This window comes from Oncorhynchus clarkii, chromosome 10 (assembly GCF_045791955.1).
Source record: "Oncorhynchus clarkii lewisi isolate Uvic-CL-2024 chromosome 10, UVic_Ocla_1.0, whole genome shotgun sequence".
Taxonomy (NCBI): domain Eukaryota; kingdom Metazoa; phylum Chordata; class Actinopteri; order Salmoniformes; family Salmonidae; genus Oncorhynchus; species Oncorhynchus clarkii.
The window spans coordinates 13,285,199-13,296,788 of record NC_092156.1 but is presented as its reverse complement, the minus strand read 5'-3'; the positions used below and the strand labels follow the sequence as shown (position 1 = coordinate 13,296,788).

The 11,590-nt window shown below is 45.0% G+C and overlaps 1 protein-coding gene across 2 annotated transcripts in view; it reads left to right on the top strand.

Moving 5' to 3' along the window:
- LOC139418026 (dihydropyrimidinase like 3) overlaps positions 1–11,590 on the top strand; it is a 42,355-nt gene extending 30,765 nt beyond the window's left edge. The window contains exons 11-14 of one of the 2 annotated variants that reach the window (XM_071167119.1): positions 322–492; positions 4,067–4,246; positions 6,476–6,650; positions 9,850–11,590. In XM_071167119.1, coding sequence (XP_071023220.1) covers positions 322–492; positions 4,067–4,246; positions 6,476–6,650; positions 9,850–9,944 — 621 coding nt within the window. In that variant the 3' untranslated portion in view covers positions 9,945–11,590. The remainder of the gene's footprint in view (positions 1–321; positions 493–4,066; positions 4,247–6,475; positions 6,651–9,849) is intronic. The other variant, XM_071167120.1, reaches the window with a different exon arrangement.

Genomic DNA, 11,590 nt, shown 5'->3' with positions numbered 1-11,590 from the left:
ACTCAGACTTAGGTTTTCTTGACAGCTGTGTTATGAATGAAGAGTTGTGGTGCAGCTTTGCCTCAGAATTATCCACACTGGTCTGCCTTAAGACAAAAAACACACAGTCTCAGCTCTAGCATTGACAGCGTGTGTGTGTGTGTGTGTGTGTGTATGTGTGTGTGTGTGTGTGTGTGTGCGTACGTGCGTGCGTGCGCGTGCGCGTTCTTGCGCTTGACTACAAGACTCCCCTCACCCACCAGTCAGCTGTAAAAGCCTCTTTGTTTAGCACCTCACCATTATAGCATTTTGACAAGTCACCTTTTTTTCCTGCTCACTCAGACCACTGGCAAGATGGACGAGAACATGTTTGTTGCTGTGACGAGCACCAACGCCGCCAAGATCCTAAACCTGTACCCCCGTAAGGGACGGATAGCTGTGGGCTCCGATGCTGACCTGGTCATTTGGGACTCAGATGCTGTCCGCACCATCACCGCCAAGACGCACAACTCGGTAAGAGGTCAAAGGCTCAGGGTGAATAAAGTTCCAGTGACCTTTCAGTTTCTCAGAAGGGAAATGAAGTCCCTGTAGACTCCCTGCGCACAGGAGCCCAGAGCGACACTATAGTGCAGGGATAAACAGAGGAAGTGTCCGTTCAGGAAATCAAGCCTTCTGAACTTCCTGCTGCAGGCGCAGAGAACGAGGGAGAGAGAGAGACAGAGAGGCCTCAGAGAAAAGCAGAACAGTACGATGAAGAGATGTGGAAAGACAGAAACACAGAGAGAGATATAGAACGACAAAGAGAGGGAGAGAAAGAAAGAGCTGGAAAAAGATTGGAGACCATACGTGGAGACCCAAGGTTTTGACATAATGATGTCACCTTCTCGTTTCCTGCTTGTAGCCCCTCCAGACAACAAAACAAGCACATAAGAACACAGAACATAAGAACAGGGGCTCCTGTCCATGTTAATGATGGCTACAGTGATCTATTGGGCACAGTAGTTCAGTGCTTTTACAACCTTCTATCTGTGTATCCCTCCCTCTGTAGTAAATACAAGTATCCCCTTATCTGAAATGTTTGATCTGGTTAGCTTTGTATATGTTGTTGCACATAGAACCCGGCCGTGACATCATACTTGGCAGACGTGGAGCCTTATGTCCAGTTGAGAGGAGGCTGGTGGGAGAAGCTATAGGAGGACTGGCTCATGGTAATGCCTGGAATGGAATCAATGGAATGGAGTTAAACATGTGGTTTCCATATGTTTGCTGTACCATTCCATTAATACCATTCCAGTCTTTACAATGAGCCCGTCTTCTCATAGCTCTTCCCACCAGCCTCCTCTGGTCCTGTCCTGGCCTGAATCTGGAAAAACAGCAGGGCCGTGTGCATAGGAACACATAAACCATAGAAGAGAGGGGGCAACAGATTGCAAAAAAATATGTAGAGAGAGACAGAATGATAGACAGAATAAGAGAGTTAGGTGGCAGGAGAATAGAGAGAGGGGGAATGGATCAGAGATGACCAGCGAGAGTGAAAGAGAGTAGGAAGAAAGTGGGAGAGAGAGAGGCCTAGAGATAAAGAAAGATAAAGTGGGAGAGAGGGAGAGAGTGCAAGAGAAAGAGGAAGTGCTAGAGAGAGAGAGAGAAGGAGAGAGTGCAAGAGAAAGAGGGAGAGAAAGTGCTGAAGAGAGAGAGAGAGAAGGAGAGAGAGTGATGCTTGGCATCATTAGCCCCAGCTGTGCGATGGCAGCTGTTTGTCTTTTAATGCCAAATGGAGGCGTATGAGAAACAGGCCGACTGGAGGAGGTGGAGGAGGAGGGTTATTTATTTCTCTTTTCCCACACATGTTGTTAATTAAGGCAGAACCATGGTCTCATCTCTACAGAGACGGCCTGCCTGCCTACCAAGCCGCCCGCCAACCCGCCTCCTCTTTTCCTCTGTCCCCACAGCCAAACTGGGCCTGTGTGTCCCATGACTCTACTTAGTTCTCCCTCAATAAGCTTTACGTCTCACTACAACACACAGAATGGCCACTCATCAGACCCGTCTTAAGAGCAATATGTCCAAATATGATCTACTTTAGTGGAATTAGCCGGCTCTTCATCTGAATTAGTGTGTCAGCTCATAATGTAAATTACAGACAGTCTTTGGTGCGTGAGCTCATGTGTTTCAGACACCCTTTACTGTTTCTTTTTTCCATACTTGACTTTCTGAGTCCACAAAGACACACCGATGTAAACTCATGTAAACTCCCCGACGCCATTTGTGTCAGACGAGTGACTGTCAGACTGCAGAAAACTGGAAATAGTTGCGTTTACGTGGGAGCTGGTTGCTTCTGCATCGCTGTACTGTCATTTCCTCCACTTGAGAGAGAGTTTTGAGCACTTGAAAGTTCCTGCAGCTGCTCATCGTTTGTATAACTGGATAGTGAATCTCTACAGTAAGTAACGACAGCATAACAGACTGTACTGGGGTGCAATGGGGAAAAGTAGGCTTAATAAATCTAGAGTTTTTGTTTTTGTAATTTTGTTATTTGTCATTCTCTCTTTTGTTGGCCTAGCATCACTGACCAAGACATACAATATCCAGTTAAAGATGCACTATGCAGAAATCAGCCATTTCCTGGTTGCTAAAATTATAATAGTTCACCTAATTTCAGTTTGTGTCAAAAAAAGAAAGTATAGTGTAGAGAATCATTGTACCATTTAAACCGCTGTGAAAAGTATTTTCCAGAACTACAAATATTGTATTTTCAGCTGTTGGAAGCTAGTGTACAAAACCCAAACAAACATTGAACCGATACACCAGATTACCTGATCGCCGAGCATCTCATTCCAAACCCATGGGCATTATTATGGAGTTGGTCCCACTCTTCTGGGAAGGCTTTCCACTAGATGTTGGAACATTGCTTTGGGAACTTGCTTCCATTCAGCCACAAGAGTATTAGTGAGGTTGGGCACTGATGTTGGGCGATTAGGCCTGGCTCGCAGTCAGCGCTCCAATTCATCCCGGGGCGGCAGGGTAGCCTAGTGGTTAGAGCGTTGGACTAGTAACCGGAAGGTTGCGAGTTCAAACCCCCGAGCTGACAAGGTACAAATCTGTTGTTCTGCCCCTGAACAGGCAATAAGAATTTGTTCTTAACTGACTTGCCTGGTAAAATAAAATAAAATAAATCCCGAAGGTGTTCGATGAGGTTGAGGTCAGGGCTCTGTGCAGGACAGTAAAGTTCTTCCACACCGATCTTGACAAACCTTTTCTGTATGGACCTCGCTTTGTGCAGTGTCATGCTGAAACAGGAAAGGACCTTGCCCAAACTGATGCCACAAAGTTGGAAACACAGAATCGTCTAGAATGTCATTGTATGCTGTAGAGTTAAGATTTCCCTTCACTGGAACTAAGGGGCCGAGCCCAAACCATGAAAAACGGGTGTGGCTGAAATAGCCGAATCCACTAATTTGAAGGGGTGTCCACATACTTTTGTATATCTAATGTGTGCTGCTTCTTAGACTTGCCTTTTTTCAATGAGAATGATAGATATATAACTCACAATTTTATGTGAATATGGTGGGGTCAAAAGTTACATATTTCAGGTTTAATGTTTAGTGTGTTTAAAGTGTTTGACTGCGTATATTTGACTGCGTGTGTTTGACTGTGTGTTTGACTCTGCGTGTGTTTGACTCTGCGTGTGTTTGACTGTGTGTTTGACTGTGTGTTTGACTCTGTGTGGTGTGTGTTTGACTCTGCGTGTGTTTGATTCTGGATGCGTTTGATTGTCTGTGTGTTTGACTGTGTGTTTAACTGTGTGTGTGTTTGACTGTGTGTTTGACTGTGTGTGTGTTTGACTGTGTGTGTGTTTGATGCTGTGTGTGTTTGACTTTGTGTGTTTGACTCTCCATGTGTTTGACTGTGGGTGTTTGACTCTGTGTGTGTTTGATGCTGTGTTGGTTTGACTCTGTGTGTGTTTGTATGTGTTTGACTTTGTGTGTGTTTGACTCTGTGTGTGTTTGTATGTGTTTGACTTTGTGTGTGTTTGACTCTGTGTGTGCACGTGTGCCTGTAGTCATGTCTATGCTTGTGTGTATTCCAGGCTGCTGAGTACAATGTGTTTGAGGGCATGGAGCTCCGTGGTGCCCCCTCGGTGGTGATCTGCCAGGGGAAGCTGGTGCTGGAGGATGGGAACCTGCACGCCATCTCCGGGGTCGGCCGCTTCATCCCCTGCACCCCCTTCCCGGACTTTGCTTACAAGCGTGTCAAGGCCAGGAAGCAGGTAAAAGATGCTCGCCTCTCTCACCTTACTGTCTAGTCAACATCTGAGTAACTGTCTCTGGACTCTGAGTAACTGTCTCCCTTTTATACAATTATTTAACAATATAAAAGTATTTCCAATTAACATATTGTATTCCTAACGCTTCAGTTCTGTCTTAGAATAAGTTTTATATGGATTGTTTTGTCACGGGACAGCATTAGTATGTCACGGGACAGCGTTAGTATGTCACGGGACAGCGTTAGTATGTCACGGGACAGCGTTAGTATGTCACGGGACAGCGTTAGTATGTCACGGGACAGCGTTAGTATGTGACACTTAGCCAAGGACTGTGAGGTCTGTGAGGCGGAAGGTAAAGTCTAGCAGTTACGAGCGTTCGGCCCGTAACCGAAAGGTTGCTCGTTTGATTCCAAGAGCCGACTAGGTGAATAATCTTTCAATGTGCCCTTGAGGAAGGCACTTAACCTGAATTGCTTCTGTAAGTCGCTCTGGATAAGAGCGGCTGCTAAATGACAAAACAAATAATACAAAATAATAGAAGGTCAGGGAGTTGGGGACATCTAGAAGTGTTTTCTCAGTGGTTAGGGATTAATCAGCACTAATCTGATGCAGAGCTGAGATGAGCCATCCAGCACCCACAAACATGGACGATGTCACTGCAGCTTTCCATTAAAGACGGCTTAGCTTTACACTAATGCACACTGCTGTGGCTCAGCCCATGCCACGCATAATCAGATTTACCATCAATCTCAATGTACATTACATACCTGAATGGTAATCCAAAGTATGTTCAATGGAGGCAGATTGCATTCAGATTGCTTAGCTGTTTATCACACCTACTGAACTGTACACAAAGGTCATCTGTCCTCTCTGGTGGCAGTGGCACTGTCTGTCTGTCTGTCATGGAAGGCACAAGATAAATATAGCTAACAGGGTGTGTAATGCAGATGGGAATTGCCAGAAAAGGCTGTAATGGTGTCCTAACTACCTCTATGGGTGATCTGATCATATCCAGGAGGAAGACAGACATGTGATGTAGGTGATGGAGAATGGGAGTTGGAGTGAGGGGATGGGGAATGGGGGTTGGAAGGAGGGAATGGGGATTGGAGTGAGGGGATGGGGGTTGGAAGGAGGGGATGGGGAATGGGGGTTGGAGCGAGAGGATGGGGGGATGGAAGGAGGGGATGGGGGATGGGGGTTGGAAGGAGGGGATGCAAGGAGGGGATGGGGGATGGGGGTTGGAAGGAGGGGATGGGGAATGGGGGTTGGAGTGAGAGGATGGGGGGATGGAAGGAGGGGATGGGGGGATGGAAGGAGGGGATGGGGGATGGGGGATGGAAGGAGGGGATGGGGAATGGAGGTTGGAGCGAGGGGATGGGGGGATGGAAGGAGGGGATGGGGAATGGAGGTTGGAGCGAGGGGATGGGGGTTGGAAGGAGGGGATGGGGAATGGGAGGTGGGGGTGGGGGTGGGGGTTGGGAGATAAGTGCTATGTCAGACTTGAGGATTCATGTCAGGGGCTTCGGCTGTTGGCTGTGGGTTACATACTGAAACAACTGACTGCCAGGGAGTGCCTGTTGTAGCCATGTGTAATGGTTTTGAAGGGATATGATGTGTCCATGGGGTTGCTCATATTGCTGGTGTTGGTGGATACTCAACAGGAACAACAGTGCGCTATTTTAAGTGGATATTTCAACACAAGTGGGTTATATTAAATGAGTTGTGTTCAACTTGAAACGGCTACCCTCCAATTCTGCCATCATTCTGTTCTGTTTCTTTGGTGAGACCTATGTATTAATGCAATGTTGATCTTGTTGGCAGTAAGTATTTTCTGATGCTCCTAGCTCAGCTTCCAGTGATTCCTTAGTCACATGACCCTAGGACAGCATGTCCAATAAGAACTGAGTCTGTCAGTAAATCTGGAAGTGCTTTCCTTAGGAAAACACTGGGTGAAATATGCATTGGCACAAAGCATTCTACAAACAACCCCACAAATCTAATTTTAAACAAGCATTGTCATGGAGAACTGTTATAAAGTTACCAACATAAACAATCATCTCTCTCTCTCTTTTTATTTTCTTTCTTTCTCCATATTTCTCCTTCTATCTCCCTCTCTCTCCCTTTATCACCCCTGTCTCCCTCTCTCTCAGTTGGCAGTCCTGCGGGCAGTGCCCAGGGGCATGTATGACGGTCCTGTGTCTGACTTCTCGCCCCTGTCTCCCTCTCTCTCAGTTGGCAGTCCTGCGGGCAGTGCCCAGGGGCATGTATGACGGTCCTGTGTCTGACTTCTCGCCCATGTCTCGTGGCGGTACCCCCTCAGCGTCTGCCCGTACCTCCCCCACCAAGCAGCCTGTGAGGAACCTGCACCACTCCGGCTTTAGCTTAGCAGGTAAACCTGCACAGCGTGGTGAGCTTCAGCTACCTTTTAATTTACCCATCCGCTTTCCCATCCCTGGCTGTCATAGGAAGTGCCAGGAACCTGACACACACACACACACACACACACACACACACACACACACACACACACACACACACACACACACACACACACACACACACACACACACACAGTCAGCAATGACATTTTACAATGCACTTCACACACGATACAGTAGGTTTCCAAGGTTGAATTTGCCATTCGTCTGCATTAGTTACAATAACCTTCAGGTGTAATTTGACATTTTACCATAATCACATTTTAAGCCTTAATTTCATAATTTGTTTGTGGTAACTAATGTTCACAGCACAATACTGTTGTCCCTCAGCCGTCCTGGTACTTCCAGACAGTGCTCTTTATGTTTCACAAGTCTTTACGTTATTACTTAACTTTTTGTCACAACATTGATTTGATTGATTTCAGCTTCACACAGATGTATCTCTGTCTCTCTCTCTCTCTCTCTCTCTCTCTCTGTCTCTCTCTCTCTCTCTCTCTCTCTCTCTCTCTCTCTATCTCTCTCTCTCTCTCTCTCTCTCTCTCTCTCTCTATCTCTCTCTCTCTCTCTCTCTCTCTCTCTCTCTCTCTCTCTCTCTCTCTCTCTCTCTCTCTCTCTCTCTCTCTCTCTCTCTCTCTCTCTCTCTCTCTCTCTCTCTCTCTCTCTCTCTCTCTCTCTCTCTCTCTCTCTCTCTCTCTCTCTCTCTCTCTCATAATATCTTTATGCATCTTAATTTAATATATGTTCTAAGATTTCAGTCCAGACATCTTGCATCTCACTTTCTTAGCCGTTGCCTGCCTAATGAAGCTCTGTCTACTGAGCAGGTTGAATGAGGCTCATGATCATTGATTTAGCTTAAGTTACATTATTCACATAACCAATAGCAGAGACTAGTTGAGTATTGAGTGACAGATGGCGTTTGTATACATCTGCAACCTCATACCACTAGGTACAACCTTTCAGTGAGGAACCAAGTAAACAATGTTTTTTACTGGAACAATTGATGTGTGATGTACTGATGCAGGAGGTGGAGGGTGACCTGCATTGGAAACGTTTCCCCCATTGCTGTAGTCTAGTGGGGGTTAGTCCATCTATTGACATCCCTTCCAGAGAGCCAGAGAGTCTGCTTTCTTTCCCAAGCCTGTGTGTCTATAATACAGACCTGGCCTATTCTCTCTGGCTTCCAATAGAATCCCACTGTTAGGCTACTAGCTACACATTCTGAGAAAATAGATCCATCTCATTCACTTCCAGTGCACGAAAGAACACACACATACACCTACTTGCACACAAACCTACAGGGTTGATATACTTTTTGATATATTTCTCTGTCTTCAGATGTGAAGTAACCTTGGCTGTGTTTTGTCATGGAGAGATGGTGAATTCTACAGTATAAAACACTAGACCCTGGCCTGGAGTGGGTTTAAGATTTAAGACAGTAGACATAAATCTCTCCTTGTCCAATATGTCAATTTAATCCAGGGCAAATCCCAATCCCACTGGTTTTTATTCTAGAAGTGTCGGGTCGCCTGGTTGGTTTGTCATGTGATGAACGATAGTCGCTAGTGGAGGAAACTGGCTGGAGCTGGCTTTGTTAATGGGAAGCCTAACGAGACAGAGCTCTAATCCTGTTTCTGTTAGGTCCCCCCACCACAGAGGATATCCTCATCCTGGTGCTTAAAGAGACAGTACTTTAATCCTGTTTCTGTTAGGTCCCCCCACCACAGAGGATATCCTCATCCTGGTGCTTAAAGAGACAGTACTCTAATCCTGTTTCTGTTAGGTCCCCCCACCACAGAGGATATCCTCATCCTGGTGCTTAAAGAGACAGTACTCTAATCCTATTTGTCTGTTAGGTCCTCCCACCACAGATGATATCCTCATCCTGATGCTTAAAGAGACAGTACTATAATCCTGTTTGTCTGTTAGGTCTCTCCACCACAGAGGATATCCTGGTGCTTAAAGAGACAGTACTATAATCCTGTTTGTCTGTTAGGTCCCCCCACCACAGAGGATATCCTGGTGCTTAAAGAGACAGTACTATAATCCTGTTTGTCTGTTAGGTCCCCCCACCACAGAGGATATCCTCATCCTGATACTTAAAGAGACAGTACTATAATCCTGTTTGTCTGTTAGGTAACCCCACAACTGAGGATATCCTGGTACTTAAAGAGACAGTACTATAATCCTGTTTGTCTGTTAGGTCCTCCCACCACAGAGGATATCCTGGTACTTAAAGAGACAGTACTATAATCCTGTTTGTCTGTTAGGTACCCCCACCACAGAGGATATCCTCATCCTGATGCTTAAAGAGACAGTACTATAATCCTGTTTGTCTGTTAGGTACCCCCACCACAGAGGATATCCTGGTACTTAAAGAGACAGTACTATAATCCTGTTTGTCTGTTAGGTCCTCCCACCACAGAGGATATCCTGGTGCTTAAAGAGACAGTACTATAATCCTGTTTGTCTGTTAGGTCCCCCCACCACAGAGGATATACTGGTGCTTAAAGAGACAGTACTATAATCCTGTTTGTCTGTTAGGTCCCCCCACCACAGAGGATATCCTCATCCTGGTGCTTAAAGAGACAGTACTATAATCCTGTTTGTCTGTTAGGTCCTCCCACCACAGAGGATATCCTGGTGCTTAAAGAGACAGTACTATAATCCTGTTTGTCTGTTAGGTCCCCCCACCACAGAGGATATCCTCATCCTGATGCTTAAAGAGACAGTACTATAATCCTGTTTGTCTGTTAGGTCCCCCCACCACAGAGGATATCCTCATCCTGATGCTTAAAGAGACAGTACTATAATCCTGTTTGTCTGTTAGGTCCTCCCACCACAGAGGATATCCTGGTACTTAAAGAGACAGTACTATAATCCTGTTTGTCTGTTAGGTACCCCCACCACAGAGGATATCCTCATCCTGATGCTTAAAGAGACAGTACTATAATCCTGTTTGTCTGTTAGGTATCCCCACCACAGAGGATATCCTGGTACTTAAAGAGACAGTACTATAATCCTGTTTGTCTGTTAGGTCCCCCCACCACAGAGGATATACTGGTGCTTAAAGAGACAGTACTATAATCCTGTTTGTCTGTTAGGTCCCCCCACCACAGAGGATATACTGGTGCTTAAAGAGACAGTACTATAATCCTGTTTGTCTGTTAGGTCCCCCCACCACAGAGGATGTCCCCATCCGGCCAGCCGGACGCCGCATCGTAGTTCCCCCTGGTGGTCGCTCCAACATCACATCCCTCAGCTAAGAGGTTTAACCAGGAGAGATACCAGTCAGAAGATGACAACAGCCATTGGGAGACGACGGAGACATGATTAGTTAAAACAAGTTAAGTTGAGTAAAACACTGAATCCTCATGCCTTACCAGCCACAATGCTACCTGCTTAAGCTTCTAAAAGCTCAGTACTACTCCTCCTAGGGAATTGCAGGTCAGTCACTAAAACAAAATATGAATTTAAAGTACATTTGTTTACCAAAAGATTGGGTTTGTATGCTCTGGAATAACAGGAGTATGTTCATAACCAGAATATAGGTGATCAATTTGTACTACTGTCCCTCATTGTCTACGTTAGTAATTGTGTCAACTCTGTATTGACATTTTAGGCAATACTCTGAATCCATAATATAGTTAAATAAACCTCATGATACCAATTTCCACAGTGTTCTGATGCTTGTTACCTAGGAAAAGTAATACGGCCTTTTTCTTCCATCATGTTTGGCTTTCACCCTTTTTGAGTACTGCTGATTTAGTTCCCTAGCGATGTAATGATAACATGCAGTAACGTCCATAGCTGATAGGTGGCATTGTGAGTACGTATGATTGATGTAACGTAGCTTTGTGAATGATGTTGCTCGCTGCCTCCCTGGGTTGTTGAACCAGGAGTGATAGTCATTAGAGATTGTCTTGTTTCTTATTTTTCTTGAAGATAAAAACTTATCTGGTATTACAATATTATTTTGCAAACATGCAACAGCATATTATAAGGTAGAAATGGTTGTCATGTTTCATTTCCCCCCTGCGCTCTGCTCCACTCCATCCTGGCTGTAGATTAACATTGTGAGAAACTGTCCTTTGCATTTGCTTCAAGCTTAATGCCTGTTCCTATTCATACCTTTTAGCAAGTCATCTGGATGGTTAAAAAAACATGTAACCCTTGCACAAGAAGTAAAACCAAGCTTAACTTCCATGGCCTGGGTCGTGAAATTGTAATTATGAGCTTTGTGAACAATAATACATAAAAAAAAATGTTTATGATAAAAGTAACAAACCTTTGAAATCACAGTAATTTACCTCTGGCTTTATTTCTATTTTCCTGACAATGTGGGCTCTCGTTTTGAAGCAACAGACCATCATTCCCTGCATCATTCAACAATATAACATTGAACGATAATGTTGTGCTGGTTTAAATCGCAACACTCCGAGAGAGTCCCCACAATGCTGTACACTTTAGCTGACTGACAGCCCTTGGTTTGGTAACTAACTAACTAACTAACACCAAGGGGAGGACAGACCGGCGTAACCCTGGGTCACTCTCTTTCAGAGTCATTTTCTATGCTTCTGGTCTGTCTATATGTCCCAGACAAGGCAGGGGATTGTATGTTTTTAGAATGAGGCTAGGAGGAGGAGGAGGATGAGGAGAGCTTTATTTTTGCTCTCCCAATCAGCTGAGGAAGAGGTTGTGAGGAGGTCGTTGTTTTTTATTGAGTGATGATGTGGAATTTTAAGCAATCCAAGTGGTGATTATATTTATGTTAGTTTGACTTGATCTTTTTTATAGTTTTTATGTATTTTTTTTACTGTTGTATCAAAACCCAGAGAAGGCAGGTCAAAACAACATTGAGGTGTGATGTGGTGGTATGAACTGTTCCTGAATAAACATGAGTTGCAACTGA